This window comes from Oryctolagus cuniculus, chromosome 9 (assembly GCF_051225735.1).
Source record: "Oryctolagus cuniculus isolate XC-2025 breed Fujian yellow rabbit chromosome 9, ASM5122573v1, whole genome shotgun sequence".
In the NCBI taxonomy this organism is placed as follows: domain Eukaryota; kingdom Metazoa; phylum Chordata; class Mammalia; order Lagomorpha; family Leporidae; genus Oryctolagus; species Oryctolagus cuniculus.
Genome location: NC_142875.1, coordinates 108,294,747 through 108,313,271, shown reverse-complemented (window position 1 = coordinate 108,313,271; position 18,525 = coordinate 108,294,747). Strand labels below are relative to the sequence as shown.

The 18,525-nt window shown below is 40.7% G+C and overlaps 1 protein-coding gene across 3 annotated transcripts; it reads left to right on the top strand.

The window, feature by feature from the left end:
- The first annotated feature begins 5,653 nt into the window (after positions 1–5,653).
- LOC138843868 (killer cell lectin-like receptor 4) lies at positions 5,654–17,374 on the top strand. 3 transcript variants are annotated; one of them, XM_089304578.1, is made up of 8 exons: positions 5,654–5,815; positions 7,101–7,217; positions 9,200–9,289; positions 10,402–10,644; positions 13,211–13,353; positions 14,436–14,542; positions 15,932–16,090; positions 16,169–17,374. In XM_089304578.1, exons 2-7 carry the CDS (start codon positions 7,103–7,105, stop codon positions 16,080–16,082), a joined length of 849 nt encoding a protein of 282 aa, XP_089160704.1. In that variant the 5' UTR covers positions 5,654–5,815; positions 7,101–7,102; the 3' UTR covers positions 16,083–16,090; positions 16,169–17,374. The 3 variants fall into 3 exon arrangements, with proteins under 3 accessions (XP_089160704.1, XP_089160705.1, XP_089160706.1); XM_089304579.1 differs by lacking the exon at positions 7,101–7,217 and having other exon boundaries at positions 5,671–5,815; XM_089304580.1 differs by lacking the exon at positions 7,101–7,217 and having other exon boundaries at positions 5,683–5,815; positions 9,200–9,412.
- The last annotated feature ends 1,151 nt before the right edge of the window (positions 17,375–18,525 follow it).

Here is an 18,525-nt window from a genome sequence, read left to right as displayed (position 1 = left end):
AATCAGACCAGAGCATCTGGGACTTGAGCTGGCACTGGGGTGTGGAATGCCAGCCTTGCAGGTGGTGGTTTAACATACTGTGCTACAGAGCAGCCCCCTCTCTGCCTCTAGACCATTAGACTATCTTTTATTGGGAAGATAAGGATGAATGGAGTGGCTAGAGGATCAGGAAATATCAAATCAGAGGTTTCTAATTACCACCATAAAAGCCAGGAAACTTAAAATCACTCAGTGGCAAAAAGGCATTGAGACAAACGAATAAGGAGGTGGGAACCTGGGCAGTTACTCCTCCAAATGCAGTGACTCAGACCAGCCTTCGCTGCATGAGTGTGTCTAGTCCAGATGTCCATCACTCAGCCTGGACAGGAAGAGCCACAGCTCCTGTGACCCGATAAAGCCACTGAGGTTTCAAGATGTGGCCAGAAGCTGTGTGCTAGGCTTCTAGCCAGTTGTGCAAGCGGAAGGGAATGGTAAATATGTGGTTTCCCAAATTAAAGAAAAAAAGTCTTTTGCAATCAGGAAATAAGTGACTGCTTGACACCTCCACACTTATGAGCACACATATGTCTACAACATTGTGTGTTTTGCACAAGAGGATTCTGAAGACAATGTACATTAAAAAATCCTTCAATATTTTCATCTTTATTAACCTTGGTCATGATAAAGTATTACATCCATGTTTGTACTTTATCCAAGGGTTGTATCAGGAGCTTCAATTAATCCAATCTTTTTATAAATATTTATTTCTTTAGGGTGGGTGGGAGGGAGCGAGAGACAGAGAGAGAGAGAGAGAGAGAGAGAGAGAGACAAAGAGTTCTTCCATCAATTGGTTCACTCCCCAGATGACTTCAATGGCCAGATCTGGGCCATGCCAAAGCCAGGAGCAGGAGCCAGGAGCCAGGATCTTCACCCAGGTCTCCCACCTGGATGACAGAGCCCAAAAAATTGGTCCACCTTCCTCTGCTTTCCCCAGGCCATTAGCAGGCCGCTGGATCAGAAGTGGAGCAGCCAGGGCACAATCTGGTGCCAATATAGGATGCTGGCATCACAGGCAGCAGCTTTACCTGCTAAGACACAGCACCAGCCCCATCATTAGTCCAGTGTTAAACTCCTGTTAACTTCTTGTGATGATTGCCTTCTCACTTAAAGAGGACATTTGCTTTTCTCAGAAATATAGAACTTTGTGAGAAACAGAAAATAGAGTTCAGAAGGAGTAATTACAGTTTGGCTTTCTAATCCCTAGTCTCATACTCCTTGTAAAAAAACTACCAAAAATGTAGATTTTAGAGTCAGTTCCTCTTAACACTATCTACTTTTTTCAGCAAGTGCACTCGTAGGCATCACACCTTGAATGTGCTGCTGTGACAACAATGGGCAGCACAGATGTGGGACTCTTAAGGGATATATGAGTTGTAAACACGTGTGCTCTGCACTCACCAGCTTCCATCCTGAGGACTTTCCAATCTCTCAGCAGCTATACAGATCTGAATTTTTGATACAAAATAGCTCAACATCCCCTCCAATACCTCCATGGGGCAGCAGGATATAAATATACAGATCTGAGGCTACAGGAGTTTTCTCTAGAGCAGTACTGTAAGCTATGCTGTGCTACCATGTTTCCCAGCTCCCACACTGTGTGCATGTGCGTAAGACATGATGGGAAAGCTTGACTTGCTTTACAACCTATAACTCACTAATCTGGTCCTGTGAGAGGGAGAACTCACTCTTTGGAGACAGTCATTCATCCATTCACGGGGGTTCCACCCTTTGATGCAAAGACCTCCCACTAATAGCAAATTCCTGGGGCTGCTTCAGAAGGAGTTTTGGTGGGGGCAAAACACAGCATTGTGTCAGGATCTGTGGTTGCAGTCCTCACTCTTCCACCATCTCCAGAAATTTAAGAGTGGAAATCCAAGCCCTCCTCAAATAAACCTACGCTCCCCAAAACAGCGAAAGCTTTTCTGGAGTGCTAATTTCACCATGCCTATTTAGTGGGTGATATTCTCACTGGACATGGGAGGAAACTGAGGCTGAGGATTCAGAAGGACTTGTCAAGTTTTTGTGACTAGGAAGGATTTGAATCATGGACTATAACCAAAAGTTAACGGTCAGTGAGTCTAGTATATACATGCCACATTATGATTGATCGTTGTTATTTATGTACCTTATTTAATCCCCATAGCTTCCTGGAAGGCAAACGGTATTACATTTTTGTGGTGAATGCGAGGCTTATAGAAGTGAAGATTTGCCTGAAATAACACACGGGGGCTAGGGCTGGCAGTTCAAGCCGCATCTGTCTGCTACTTTGTGCCAAGAGCTTTGTTGAAAACCCAGGCCCTCCTGAATCCTCAGTTTGTGCGTGCTGTATGTGTTCAGTCAGGCATTATTTTAACATGGGCCAGAAATGAGCAATAATGCATCCTTAGGCATCTCAACCTCAACATTAATTCCTTCATTTGTAAAATGAGGACAATAATAAGCCAAATCCAGTGCTCAAGGCTTAAGTGTGGCTCCGTACATAGTAGTCGCTACAGTGAGTGTCTCTCTCTGCCACCTTTTCAGCCATCATGATTACTTCCACTTCCCCATTCTGTCTTCTCAGCACAACTTCCTTCCTTTATTTTTTTGGCTTTAACAAAGCTGATCCAAGTTTAGCAGCAAATATTCCTGAAACAGCCAGATCCACCCATGAAACTTTGCTTATGTGATTGAGCTATGCTGGTCTAGGTTGATGTTGGGGGTTATTTCAGCTGACTGCCCGCACATGATGGCAAGTGGCAGAGACAAAGGTGATTCAGAGATTAAGGATGAGGCCAAGGGACAGAAATAGAGTCAACAGGCTATACAACCTATACTGAGTCCTTGAGGCCAGAACACGCAGTGGACTATGTGCAGTCGTTTGGCCAGGAGGTGGGGGCAGCTGTAGGATAGGGAGGCTTTGTGAAGAGGATGGTTTAGTAGTGGCTGGAGGCTGGTGAGGAAGCAAAGAATAAGCAAGGAACTTGTCAAACCTGGTGAAGCAGGGGTGGGGCTGTTTCTGCATAATGCATCTCCCCTGCTGTTCTCCACCTCACTCCCAGGCCCACAATCTATCAACAACTACCACCTCACTTGAAGACCTATTTAATTAACTAGGTAATAGGCAGGCAAAGAGTCACATACAGAGAGAGAGAGAGAGAGAGAGAGAGAGCGCTTCTATCCATCAGTTCTCTCCAAAAGGCCTGCAATGCGCAGGGCTGAGCCAAGTCTGAAGCCAGGAGCCCAGATCTCAGTCTGGGGTCAGATACTGGGGTGCACATCAGAGGGCAGCAGGAGTCAGTAAGAGAGCTTAGACTGAACTCAGTCTCTCAGATCTGGGCATCCCAAGGAGTATCTTAACAACTGCACCTTATGGGTTTCATGAAACTGTAGTCAGAAGATTGAAAAGGCATCAATCAAATGAAAGCAAATTTCAGGCTGGCACTATGGATCACTAGGCTATTCCTCCGCCTGTGGCACCGGAACCCCGGGTTCTAGTCCCGGTCGGGGCGCCGGATTCTGTCCAGGTTGCTCCTCTTCCAGTCCAGCTCTCTGCTGTGGCCCAGGAGTGCAGTGGAGGATGGCCCAGGTCCTTGGGCCCTGCACCTGTATTGGAGACCAGGAGGAAGCACCTGGTTCCTGGCTGTGGATCCACGAAGTGCGCTGGCCCCAACGCACCGGCCGTAGAAGCCATTGTGGGGTGAACCAATGTTAAAAGGAAGACCTTTCTCTCTGTTTCTCTGTCTCTCTCTTTCTCACTGTCCACTCTGCCTGTAAAAAATAAAAAAAAAAAAAAGCAAACTTCAATGTGAGATTTGAATATGTTCTGAGGAGTCTGGCTCGTGGTATCAGAGTTACACAAATGAATGTCTTTTTAAACTCTAACATATATGATAAAGTGAGGCTTGGAAGGATGTGGAGACAGATAGTAGAATTAAGATTTCTGGACTCTAAGGAGAGGAATAACTTACCCGCATTTCTTCTCACAAGTCAAACATGAAGGGCTGGAATTGTTGTACAATGGGTCATGACAGCATCCCAGCTGCTCCACTTCCAATCCAGCTTCCTGCTAATGTGCTTGGGAAGGCAGCAGTACTCAAGTACTGAGTCTGTGTCATCCACCTGGGAGACCTGGATGTAGTTCCTGGTTCCTGGCCCAGCCCTGGCTGTTGTAGCCATTTAGGGAGTGAACCAGTGCATGGAAGATCTCTCTCTCTCTCTCTCTCTCTCTCTCTCTCTCTCTCTCCTTCTCTATTTTATACTTATTGCCTATAGTTCTGCCTTTCAAATAATAAATCTTAAAAAAATTAAATGTGAATATTTTCACACACAACTGGTGGAATACAAATAGGCATGACTTTTCCAGGGTGTGTTTAGTAATATGTATATCCCAGTTCTTTAAATGTACATGCCCTGTGACCCCATAACTTTGTGTTTAAGTTAGTTTCTAGCAAAACATGCAACAGTACAAGGCAATTACTTTTTAAAGTAGCAAAAAACTGGAAAATAAGCTAATTATTCAATAGCAAGGGGTTGCTTAAATAACTTATGGGTGTACCCATGTGAGTAATTAGTATGATGGTTTTTAAATTGTGTCTTAGTGGTGATTGTTGTGGTGCAGAGGGTTAAACCACCACAGGCTTCTTAGCCCAGCCCAGGCCTGCTGTGGGCATTTGGAGAGTCAACCAACAGATGAAGAGCTGTCTTTGTCTGTTGCTTTGAATTGAAATATTTGTGTTTTACATGAATACATTTAAAGTGAAGAAATGCTTATTGCTTATTAGAAAAGAATAAAGTGGGGCCAGCACTGTGGTCCAGCAGTTTAGAGCCCTGGCCTGCAGCACTGGTAACCCATATGGGAGCAGGTTTGAGTCTTGGCTGCTCCACTTCTGATGCAACTCTCTGCTGATGGCCTGGGAGAGCAGTGGAAGATGGCCCAAGTGCTTGGGCCACTGTACCAGCATGGGAGTCCTGGAAGAAGATCCTGGCTCCTGGCTTCATCCTGGCCCAGCTGTAGCTCTTATGGCCAATTGGAGATTGAACTTGTAGATAGAAGACCTCTTTCTCTGTCTCTACCTGCCTCTGTAACTCTAGCAATAAAATAATAAAATAAATCTAAAGTGGAAGCACTATGTATTGATACAAGCTTTGCTAGTAAACATAATTTATCAAAAAATACTGGAAGAAAATAAACCGAATTATTTTATAGTGGAATGGCAGATATTTAAAAAAAATTAAAAACAATTTTACCTGAAATAAACATGAACTAAAATGGAATAATCTTTCTTTAAAAAATAGCAACATATAACAGAACCTTTCTAACAGAGAGGGAATTATTTAAACCAAGAGCTAAAGAAATGAGTTCTGTCCCTTGTTGTATAAACACACAAACATTTTGCCCATCTCTTTAACTGGTGGTTTGCTTTATATCTGTTACCTTTCTGTTAATGACATTCATCTTGTTTTCCACAACCATGTGTTGCTCAGCTTTTTCAGTCCATAAATATTGGTTTTGGGTGCTATTTTGCAAAGAATGCTAAATGGTTGATTAGTTGAAATGGAGGAAGACACAGCGCATGACCCTCTTTCCTTTCCTGTAAACAACAGCTTTCATCATTCAGTTTCCTCTACCACTTCACCAGGAGGGGCAGAGCATTTTGAGTCGGAGTATCCTCACTCAGAGGCAGTTCGCTTCTCGTGGTGGAGCCCCTAAGGGATTTTCGACTGGAGTGGACGACTTCTCCCTCATATTGGGGTCGGTTTCTTCCACCTGCATCACTGCACGGCGTGGATCCAGGTAACACCTGCTTTTATTCCCTTGGATCTTAGCACCTGGGTATCCTATTAATTCTACTTATTCTAGGAATATGGCACTGAACTACAAGTGACGTGGCCTGAGAAGGAGCCTGGTAGGAAAACATTCCCTCTCATTGCATTAGAATTGCATGGACTCTGCAGCGTGTCAGAATTGAGTTTCAGTGTCCAGGATGAGTTATCTTCTCTTTCTCAATATGCTATGAGTTTTGCTTTGTGTTGTGAACATGAAGAAGAGTGACTTGAGGAGTTACTTTTCCTTGGCTCCAATGATTTGCATATTATCATTCCATATTGAAGCGTTCTGTAGCAGAAATGTTCTTGTTTCCTAGTAGGAAGTTAGAGAAAATGTAAATAAGTATAGAAAATTTTGTAATTAAATATGTATAAAAGGCTATAGTTATGTGTGCAGTTTTTTTGCATATTTCCTGCTTCTTTGATATAATCTTCTCTCTTACATGAAAGTAAGAAGCAAGGTAAATTTCTAATTTTATTATTTAGTAATTTCTTTCTACATTGATATTTATTGCTAGATTAATCCTTAAAAGACCTTAACCAGAGATTACCCATAAAAAATTTTATTTTCATAAAAGTTTTGATGGCAACATCATATCCGGGAACCTAAGACATTTTTATTCAGCTTATCTTGTACAAGACACTGGACTCTGAAATGCTAACCAACTAATGATATTCACCCTCTTGTAATCATTTACAGTTGATCTTTGAGATGTACTTTGGGAAGCACTTTCTTAGAGTGTATGAAAAGAATGCGAGAGCTTTAGAAGCACTCATATGCATATCGAAATATGTATTTTTTAAGCCAAGGCATTTATACTCTTTCAGAGTGCAGAATTATTGTTGTTAGAACCAACCATTTAAATGTGTTTCAGAACTTTGAGATGGTACAAATTTGTCATAATATTTTTATGCGTATGTTGAACATTTTGAGTGAAATTGAGTAAATAGGACAATAATCTTCTGGCAATCTTTTTCTTCCGTTTATCTTTTCTGATAACCGTGGCAATGATCACTAGGATTATAAATGAGTTTAATGGAAATGTTAACAGGATTTCCCCTTCTTATATAAATCAGACTGTCTATGTGCTTGCAGGAGAAGATAAACATGTGTACAGGGAGACGCACAGACGCACACACAATTAGCTCTCACCATCACGTCGGGAATGTTCCTTCCAGCTGCCATTTTGATTTTTCTTTAGAAGTCATCGTGTAGCAAAGTTTTGATGCCAGATATGTTTCTCTTCTTTTAGAGATGAGTGATCAGGAGGAGACTTTTTTAGCTTTGAGATTTCCTCAGTCTTCTTCAGAATCGCAGAATAGATTAAGATCTGATGGCACTCGAAGGAGTGGAAAAACTGATTACAAAGGTATATATATATATATATATATATACACACACACACAATTTATTTATTTATTTGAAAAGTAGTTTGGCACAGAGAGAGACACAGAGAGAGAGAGAGAGAGAGAGAGAGAAAGACAAAGAGAGGACCACTGGTTTACTCCAAATGCTGCAATAGCCGTGGCTGGGCTAGGCAGAAGCCAGGAGCTTAGGACTCTCTCAGGATCTCACACATAGAGTGCAGACACCAAAATACTTGAGTGATCTTCTGCCGCTTTCTCAGGTGCATTAACAGGGAGCTGGATAAGAAGTGGAGCAGCTGAGACATGAATGGGTATTGTGATATGGGATGCCTGCATTGCAAAAACCGGCTGCTTAACCCACTGCATCACAATGCCTATCCCCGTGTATATATTTTAGGCCTCTAAATTCACCTGTCTTGTATTGATTAGCAAACTTGAGGCTTGGGAAAAGTTCATATAGATACTTCTGATTGACTAATGGTTATAATAAGCTATTACAAGGCAGAAGAGTAGAACGGAAAAGTTGAAAGGACAGTTGGCAGAATGGAGAAATTAATGAATCCTATGAGCAGCTAATAGACTGCTTTTATTCAAATCTGGTCAATAATGATTTGTGAATCCTTTAAAAAATAAAACACATGTCCAGTGCCATGGCTCACTTGGGTAACCCTCTGCCTGCAGCGCCGGCACCCTAGGTTCTAGTCCTGGTTGGGGCACTGGATTCTGTCCAGGTTGCTCCTCTTCCAGTCCAGCTCTCTGCTGTGGCCCAGGAAGGCAGTGGAGGATGGCCCAAGTGCTTGGGCCCTGCACCCGCATTGGAGACCAGGAGGAAACACCTGGCTGCTGACTTCTGATCGGCGCAGTGCGCTGGTCACAGTGTGCTGGCCGTAGCAGCCATCTCGGGGTGGGGGGTGTGAACCAATGGCAAAGGAAGACCTTTCTCTCTGTCTCTCTCTCTCACTAACTCTGCTTGTCAAAAAAAAAAAAAAAAAGCAGAAAAGTGTTCCAAGAAAATGTAGCATATCTTAGAGAATGTTTACAAAGTGAAAAATATGTGTTAAAAACAAATTTATTCAAAGAACACATTTTAGATACCTTAAGAATATGTATCTGATGTTAAAGGCCATGAAGAAGGAAAAAATTTTCATATCAAAGGGACTTTCTAATATTTCTGTTTTCTCTGTACCTCAAATATTGTCACAATTTAAACTCTAAGCTGAAAATAATTTTTATCATTTTAGTTTGGTGATCATCAATGATATAATTTTCCAACATGCAGACATCAAAAGTAAAAGGATAGATACAGTATTGTCTACAGAAAAACAAATTGATGGTGAAGGAGGAAAAGTGGATTTCTAGAACCTCCTGTCAGGATGGCCTGTGATCCCTTTTGCAACCCAGAACTCAAGACCATTGCCTGCTTTTCCTTTGCATGATTATCTGTGATCACAGGAAGGACGCGTGTCACTGTGGACTCCCCTGTGCATCTTACGTCAGCTTCAGTGGTGCTTCAGTAGGGGCCTGCTTTTAAACCCTGAAGAACTATTCCTGTACAGGGGAATTCTGTGATGAGTACTCAGCCAGAAATTCTTTTTTGGGATTTTTAAATTTTATTTTAAAGTCAGATTTTCACAGAGAGGAGAGAGAGAAAGAGAGAGAGAGAGAGGGAGAGAAAGAGAGAGAGAGAGAGAGAGAGAGAGAGAGAGAGAGAGAGAATCTTGCAAATATTGGTTCCTCCCCAGAGAGCTGATATAGCTGGAGCTGTGTCAGGCCAAAACTGGGAGCCAGAAGCTTCTTCTATGTCTCCCACATCAACTGGAAACCTTAAACTTTAAAACTGTATTTTATAGGTTAAAATTTTAAATCACTTTGAATGATGTAGTCTTATAAAATTTTTAAAGATCTTCCCTTTGCTTCAAACAGTGTCCCTGATGGAGGTAAGTGGTAACCAGGCTCTCTCTCTCTCTCTCTTTTTTCTTTAAAGAGTTCTCAGTGCCCTGGCATCTCATTGCAGTGATTCTTGGAACTCTCTGTTTACTTCTCTCAGTGATGGTCAGAGTGCTGGAGGCAAATAGTGAGTACTGGAGTCCATCTTTCTAGTCTGAGGACCTGCAGTAACCATGCTTTGTGCAGATACTAACAGTGTTGCTCCCTGTTGAAACTCGGGGGACCTCCCAGAGGGTTCTGGACTTTGTTGGTGAGTTTTTCAGGAACACATCACACGGTGGTGTTCACTCTGCTTACCTAGTTCACTGGCTCTGAAGCTGTCTCATTCTGCATAGTGCATGGGAACATTGCTTTTGGTAGGTTATTGTGTAGGATTCTGCCATTGAGATGAGATCATTGTCAGTCTGAGAAAAATACTTTGGCTGTTTATTTATTTATTTCAAAGTATATAATAAGGAAACAGTAAGAAGAATTAATATGCACATAGAAGATGATCTGGAATTTAAGCTTTTTTCTTGTCTTTCTCTGTTTTTCTCATCTTAAGGAAAAACATGGATATACTACATTTGTATGAAATCACCTATTTTCAGATATTTCATCTATTCCAATAATAATTGTGTTATATCTTCATGTTTTTAAGTTCAGGCTACAACTATTTTTTAAATTGAGGTGGGGTGAGAGAGAGAAAGAGAGAGAAAGAATCCCTTCTGGCAGATACCTGCAGCTGGGAGCCAGGATCTCAGCCCAGGTTTTCCACATGGGTGGCAGAAACTCAACTTCTTGAGTTATTGCAGCCTCCTCTCAAGATGCTGGAGTCAGGAGCCAGGGCTTGGGCACTGCACTGTACCCGGGTGCTCAGTCGTGGGACACAGGCATCTGTCCACAAACATCTGCCTGCTAGGTTAGGTTTTTATCTTTAGAAGATGTATCATTAAATGTTAACTAACTGAACTTTGATTTGCTACTTCTTTGTAAATGATGTGCTATTAAAATGAGTTGAACTGTAAAGTACGGTGTTAGCCACCAGGTATTTTATTTATGCTACCCTTCAGTGGCTATTAGTGAGAAATTTGATGTTTCCATTTCTGTGGTCAGTTCACTGAGGTGTTACTTTCTAAATGTCAAATTACTGAAATAATCATATGAGTTGGTTGTTAAAGTGAGACTTTTCCTGTTGTCTCTAATTTCACAGTTGGACATCATGTTGTATTTTTATGATATCTGTGCTGCACGTTTTAGTTTTACAGCTTATTCAAGAAAAGCATCAACAGCAGGAAATTCTAGGAAACCTCACTCAAATGTACCACGTTGTGCAAAATGATGACTACTTAAAGAAGCAACTCTTGGCAAATCAGTCTTTAGAATATGACACTCTCAAAAATAAAACCCTTCTAATGGAAAATGCACTGAAGTCACCCTTTTTAAAACAGAATGGACGCTGTGCAAAAAAAGATACCTTCCCGAAATCTGTGCACAATCCAGGTATGGAAGAAATCTGGAAGGATTCACTGTGTCGTCTTGGTCATTTCTTCCCTTCTAGAAGCCTTGAGGTCTAATAAGCACACTTATGCCTAGTGATCTGTGGCTCCACTGGACAGCTTTGAATTTGTGCCTTTCAGATGCAGGGGGTTGGAATCCCTGGAACCACATTTGCATGTGTAGAGCCCTGTGTTTCCCCAGACTCCATGGCAGTTTTTGCCTCCTCTCTATTCCCAGATGGTGAAACAGTATGCCAGACCCCTAGCAATTCAGCTGATCTGGCCCTGTGAGACTTGGGGTGTTGCTCACATAAAATGCGGAGGCTTTCAGTAAAAATATTACCTACAACGGGCGCAACAGTTTTATTTGAATGCTGCTATAGAGATATGTTGTGGTATGTGTGTGTGTGTGTGTATGTTGGTGTGTCTGCCTTGACTTCAGATATTTGTTCTATATGTGACCACCAATACCAGTGTAATTTTAAAGATTCATGGAAAATGCACCTTATTAAACAATTCTACAGGGATTTCAAAAAATTGGCACCCAAATAAGCTTATATTTTCATGAACACTTTTTCTTTTTTTCATGAGCTTTTGAAAGTACAGTAAAAATATACTCCCTGCAAGATATCTGCGAGATTTGTCCTAGTGTTGACATTTATACAAACACCCAAGAGATAAAAATATTAAATCTCATGCAGTAAGTACTAAAATGTTGCCTAATGATGGAATGAATTGTCCAGACTTATAAACAACCAGTAAATATTCATATATTTAAAATAACTTTTGTGTATTTAATTATAGTACTTAGTAGACATTTAGTTTCTATTTATAAGTTTTTATACTATCAATATAACTATATAAAGGGTAGAGAAATGTTTCTACATATAATTTTAGAGATTTTATTTTAAAGATTATTTCTTTGAAAGGCAGAGTTACAGAGAGGCAGAGGCAGAGGCAGAGAGAGAGAGGAAAGGTCTTTCACCAGCTGGTTCATTCTTCAGATTGCCAAAATGGGCAGAGCTGGAGCCAATCCGAAGCCAGGAGCCTGGAGCTTAATCCGGGTCTCCCACAGGAATGCAGGTAGAAGGACTTGGTCCATCTTCTGCTGTTTTTCCCAGGCCATAGCAGAGAGCTGGATTGGAACTGGAGCAGCTGGGACTTGAACTTGCACCCATATGGGATGCTGGCACTGCAAGTGGTGGCTTTACCCACTAACCAGAGAGATAGAACCAGAGAGAGAGAGACAGAGACAGAGACAGAGAAGCAGAGAGAAAGGTCTTGGCCCCATGGCTGGAGCCAAGCTGAGCTGAAGCCAGAAGGCAGGAGCTTCTGGGTCTCCCATGAGGGTGCAGGGGTCCAAAGCACATGGGCCATCTTCACTGCTTTCTCAGGCCATAAGCAGAGAGTTGGATTTGAAGAGGAGCAGCCAGGACATGAACAGGAGCCCATATGGGGTACCAGGGCCTCAGGTGGACACTTAGCATACTATACCACAATGCCGGTCAGCAAAATATATTTTTAAATTAGAAAGCAACCTAAAATATTTTTTAAAAACTTAGATTATTTTTATTATTTTGAAGCATCCTAGAATATTTTTAAAAACTTAGACTATATTTTATTATTTTAAAACATCTTTATTGAGCTATTATTAGCATCCAAAACTGCATAGATTAAATATACATGATTTGATGAGATGGACACATGCATCCAACCATGACTCAATCTCCACAATAAGGAAAATAGACTTTTATATCACCTCCCAACGTGTCCTTATGTTGTTCACTTGTGGTAAGAACACTGACTGTGAGAGCTTTAAATTTTAAGTGTATGATACAGCGTCCCTCACCGTGCGCACTATGTTGTACTGCTGATCTCTGGAACTTATCCCTCACACATAACTGAAAGATTACACTCAGAGCACAGAATTTTCCATTTCCCTGCCCACCAGCTCTGGACAACCTCCTTCTATTCTGTCTTCCCATGGGTTTGGCCACTGCAGATACCTCAGAGAAGTGGAATCATGAGGAGTTATCTCCTGTGTATTGGTGTCTCCCTACACTGTGAGACTCTTGTCTTTTCAGACTATATCCTCACAATCTAATGCAGTAGTAACTCTTTAAGCATTTTAAGAGAATTATTCTATTGAAAAATTTTTGTTCAGAATATAATACTTGGACATAATATGGGTCTCATTTAATATTTTAACACATAAACATGGTGCAAACCAATCACATTTAGCCTTTTCATTTCCTGTCCTTTCTTTGTGTTTGGAGCCCACAAGCTCCCCTCTTCCAGTTCTTCAGTGATAATTTATCCTGGTGAAGTTTAGTCACCCTACTGACCGATGGAACACTAAAACTTGATACTGCACCTGACTGTGTTTTGGGACTTAGCTAACCTCTCTCTACACATTGCCAACTTCCACCCTCAACTTTAACCAGCCTCTAGTAATTATTATAGATATATTTGAGCCTTTGTGTCAGTTAGGGGTGGCTGATAAACATATTGTTCTCATTCACAGATGACTAGATAATAAGAAATTCAATGACTGTCCTCACTTGTTGTAGGTAAAGTCCATGAAGTCTACTGGTCCTGTTATGGAGTAAACTGCTATTATTTTGTTCTGCAAGATAACACCTGGGAACAATGTAAACAAACTTGCCAAAGTTACGGTTCCTCCCTTTTGAAGATTGACAATGAACATGAACTGGTATCACATACTTCTGCATGTACCCTCAATCTCATGAATGTGTCTCTTTCCTGTGACCCAAGATGCTGCAAAGGGGAGGGTGGTCCAGAAAGAGGGATCTTCAGCTGTTCTTCCTATTGTGTGGGGAAGATTATAGAGTTCAGAATCTCCCTGGAAACCCTGTCTGCTAATAAGCATATGATCCTGCTACTCATTGAGTGTTCAATGCACATGATCTATTATGACGATGATTAGGAAGGGTGAAGTTTGTAATCCTCTCTCTCCAAGGAGTCTGCAGTAGTGCCACTTAACAAGAAAATATGCCTTTCCTTGGAGGAAGTACTTATTTGAACCTTTGGTAGCCTGTACCCTAGAACCACAGTTATTTTTTCCCTATGGGGTGGCAAGCAGTGGGGGTGCAGCATAGTCTAGGAGCGCTGGATCAGAAGAGGAGCATCTGGGACTAGAACTGGCTCCCATATGGGATGCCGGCGCTTCAGGCCAGCGCCTTAACCCTCTGCACCACAGCGCTGGCCGGTTATAGTACATTTTAGACATTTTTAATATTCCCAAACACTTACTCCCCCCCTTTTATCTCTTCCAACTACTTACCTAAAAGCAAGGCTTTCTTCTGTGAGTGAAGAGTGTAATGCACACCCCCCACACAATCAGTTTTTATTTTAAGAAGTTTGTTTTGAAGACTTCTTCTTTCATTTAAGGTCATGCAGTGCCACCTTCTCTACACCATGACATATTCTTTTGGAGCATGAGTCTCAATAGTTTTCTGAAGTGCCATACATTATTTAACAAATTTCTTATTTGTAGGTATTTTAATTTAAACATTTTCCATGCTTTAACTAATTCATGAGACTGGCAACCGATTTTAATGTATATAAATAATCTCCTAAGGAAATGTTCTTTGGAAAATGAAAATATAGGCCTTGTAGAATGAGAGATTTTTCTATGAATCAGGGGTGAAGGGTGTTGTGGAGAGCGGCAGAGTACTGGCCGTGGATACAGCTTTTGTCCCTCTACCTGTCTGTCTTCTCATTCTTCCAACAGAAGGGAACTTATTCCCATGATGTGTTTTGTTTCCTTTGTAGGCATTTGTTCAATTTCAGATTCCTGAAAATATGTATTGGATTGGATTGTCATATAGTGATGTGGAATGCAAATGGAAATGGCTTGATGATGGCACATCACCTGGAATGTAAGATTCTGAAATGTATTCAGACTCTAACATTGGTGTGGGAGTTGGAAGGATTGTGTCTAACAAGTCATTGCTCATTTCACAGTTTTTTTTTTTTTTGAAGTAAATTCCATTTAATAAAAGAAGAATTAGGAAGAAAGTATTTTAGTAAGTGGTGTTAATAGAGAAGAGATATTTGGCATTAGTAATGATAAAAGCATACCAAACACATGCAGTATGAGTTATGAAACACACAAAATGAAACACAGTCATTGTTTAGGTAAATATGAAGTGATTGTACCATCCTGACTAAATAGTAGTTATTCCTGGCATGGGCGCTGTGGCATAGTGGGTTAAGCCTCTGCCTGTGGCACCAGCATCCTATATGGGCACATTTCATGTCCTGGCTGTTCCTCTCCTGATCCAGCTCTCTGCTTATGGCCTGGCAAAGCATTGGAAGACAGCCCAAGTCCTTGACCCCTGCACACACATGGGAGACTGGAAGAAGCGCCTGTCTCCGGGCTCCTGGCATCAGATTGGTCCAGCTCTGTCCATTGTGGTCATTAGGGGAGCAAAGCAGCAGATGAAGACCTCTCTCTCTGTCTCTCCCTGTCTCTGTATGTAACTCTACCTCTCAAATAAATAAATAAACATTAAAAAAAAACACTCTAGAATGGTCTTGAGCCCTCCATTTAAGCAAAAGAGAAAAAAGAATAATCTCACCTAAGAATTCAGAATCACAAAAAAAAACCACCACATATGTACTCCTGCCTCTACTTAAGCCTCAGCCTAAGTGTGAATCTACTTTCTGACTGATGAACATATTCAAGGAGGTGCAGCATCTTATTTATCTATCATTTTAACTAAGTAGGAAAGTAGTTCTGCCACCTAATGAACCTTTTTTTTAGATAGACACCATGCTTTGATAGTTTTCTGTGGACTGCCATGGTTTTGCTTAACTACTGTTTGTTGATGGGGAAGACAAAGAAATAAACCAAAACATCAATCAAACTATCTAATCTCTGACTGTATTTCATTCTGTTTTTTTCTCCTTAAAGTATATTTTCATGAGACCTGGTTATCTGTGTCACAGAAATTCAGTTCTACTTTTCAAATTCTCACTTCTATTAAACAAATAAAATAAGAAAGTAGGTTTGGTATATTATGATCCCAAAGCCATTTTGCAAAGTAATTTTTCTGCTGACCAAAAGTTCAGAGTGTGGAACAAACTGGGAGATTTTAGGTAAATGTCTTTAATGGGCTACGAATAAAGAAAATCTTTCGATGTTGAAGTTATGAAGAACATTTATATTTATTAGGAATTTAAGAAATAGAATTTAAAACGTTCATGAAGATGTCATTGGAAAATTCGGATTTAAACAGTTGACCTTTGTATTTTCTGTTCTGCAGGAATTTGAAAATGATGAGTTCACCTCCTAGGAAAGAAAAATGTGTATTTTTGGCCACAACAAGATTAGCATATGGCGATTGCTCTAGAACCTACAGTTGTATCTGTAAAAAGAGAATTAATTGTAATTTCCCTTCTTCAATGTGCACTTAGAAGAACAGGTAACATTGGAAATGCTGCCCTGGTTTTCTGTCGTGTAGTAATTTGGGGTCACTGCTAACACCTGTTTCTGACTGCAGGGCTCAGTGCAGTGTGGACACAGGAGCTGGAAGAGGAAGCACATCTTCTCCTGAGCCCTGATCAGGATGCCAGGCGCCATCTTCTTCCTGTGGGGAGTGGGAGATTCATCTTTGGAGCAGCTGTTCCTCTATTGTGGTTCTCAGGCATCACTCTTCCCGCTTCCCTGAACAACCCGGGACCTGTTAGAGCATCCTAATGCGTGGCCTCGATCTTTCCTTATCAATAGGATAAAACATGTCAATGTTATCAGACCGTGGAAGTACAATTAAGAACTAGGATATAGTTATATTTTTACTATGTAGAAGCATACCTCGTCTTTAAAACTATTTTGTTATAGAATTTAAATTCAAATTTACTGAATAGTTGAAAGAATACTACAAGACAGACCCATGCAACTTTTACCCACAGTTATCAGTTATTTGTATTTTGCTGTGTTTTCCTGTTTCTCTTTCACATTTTTCTCATTGTCGATCCATCTGAAAATAAATTGAAGATATGCCCTGGTTTCTGAATATTTTTGAAGAAAAGGACTTTGTCTAATATAACCATGCTGCAATTATGAAAATCAGGAAATTTAGCAATGATACAGCATAATGATTTAATCTATAAACCACATTCCAATTTGTCCATTGTCCTAATATTGTCATTTATGGGTATTTTTCTCCATGTTCACAATAATACAATGCATTTAATCATCATATCGATGACATGTCCTTTAATCTGGAATAAGTGTTTAAATTTTCTTTGTCTTTTGACCTTGAAATGAAAAAAACTCAACCTTATTGAGTTAGACTATCCATACAATAGAATGTCCCCATTTTAAGTCATGAGGGATATAGGTTTTAATCTGGTTACCTCTCACACGCTAGCAAATCAAAATCTAGAACATCTGCATCAGCTCCAGAACTTCCATTCTGCCTCACTCCAGCCACCTGGCCCCTGTCCACCAGCGATGCTCTTCTGTTACTATCAGTTTGTTTAGCTTATTCTAGAACTACATGCATCCTGTGCATTTTTTTTTTCCTGCCTGCTTTTGGATCAGCATGTGCTTAAAATTAATCAGTGGTTTTTCATGGATCAGCAGTTCCCTCTCTTTGTTATTTAGTATTCTATTGTTCAGCTAGAGCACATCTGTTCACTCAGTTATGGACAGTTGATACGTTTCTCATTTTTGGCTACTGTGAATAAAGCTGCCATGAAATTTATGTGTGGGTCTCTGTGTGTGGGGATATATTTCTGTCTCTTTTTAATAACTATCTAAGAATCTGATTTCTGGATCATAGGTAAGTACATGTTTAATTTGATAAGAAGCTCATATACTGATTTTTAATGTAGTTACATCATTTTACTCTCCCAGTAGCAACAAATGTGAATTCCAATTGCTCCCCATCATTGTCAACATTTTCATTTTAGCTATTGTGGCCAGTGTTCAGTGGCATCTGGTGTTTTTAAATTTATATTTCTCTATGCTTATTCTTAGACATTTTGTATAGTTTTAGTTTACATGGATGGTTTGCATCGATTTCTAGTTATTTTGTATCTGAGAACAGTGTTGAGGCTTATGAGATGCAATTGTTTTTGCACTGTTACAAAACCTTTCCTTTTTCCACTGGATTACTTTGGAGCCATTGCAGATCGCTTGCTCTCTCTTTTTGTCTTCTTTCTCTCTCTCTCTCTCTCTCTCTCTCTCTCTCACTCACTCTGTCTCATTCTCTCTCAGTAACTGTGCATTTTAAATAAATAGATTTACCTTAAGAAAAAATAACTAAATAAAAGAAACCCAAATCATGGTGACAGGGCCACATGCCCTCTGTGACCCTGTGTGGAATCCTCCCTTGCACCTTCCTGGCATCTGGTGGTAGTCACCTAACCTTGATCCTTGGTGATGCTGCTGCTTCTACTTCTTTTTTTTTTTTTTCCAAAAAAATATCTATTTGAAAGGCAGAGTTACAGAAAGAAAGATTGAGAGAGATTTTCCATCTGCTGGTTCACTCCTCAAGTGGCTGCAGAGGCCACTGCCTTCTCAGGCACATTAGCAGAAGCTGAATTGGAAGTAGAGCAGATGGGCATGGAACCATCATGCATATGGTTTTCTGGCATTGCAGGCTGCAGCTTAACTTGTTTTGCCACAATGCCAGTCCTCCATTGGTGCTTCTTGGCCTTCAGAATGCCTGAATTTCTGGCTCTGACATCTCACATCACATTCTCCCCTTGTGTCTCTGTTTTCACAGGTGGGTTGCTGTCCTAATAAGGACACCAGTTATACTAGATTAGGGTGCACCCTAATGACCTCATCTTAGCTGAAGTATATTTCCAAAGACTCTATTGCATAAAAAGCCTGTACTCACAGGTATAG

Excerpts from the sequence above, each read along its gene's own strand:
- LOC138843868 (XM_089304578.1), top strand. The coding sequence starts at position 7,103 with ATGAGTGATCAGGAGGAGACTTTTTTAGCTTTGAGATTTCCTCAGTCT. Across the intron at positions 9,290-10,401 it reads CAGAGTGCTGGAGGCAAATA|TTTTACAGCTTATTCAAGAA; the intron begins GTGAGTACTGGA and ends TGCACGTTTTAG. Across the intron at positions 10,645-13,210 it reads GAAATCTGTGCACAATCCAG|GTAAAGTCCATGAAGTCTAC; the intron begins GTATGGAAGAAA and ends CACTTGTTGTAG.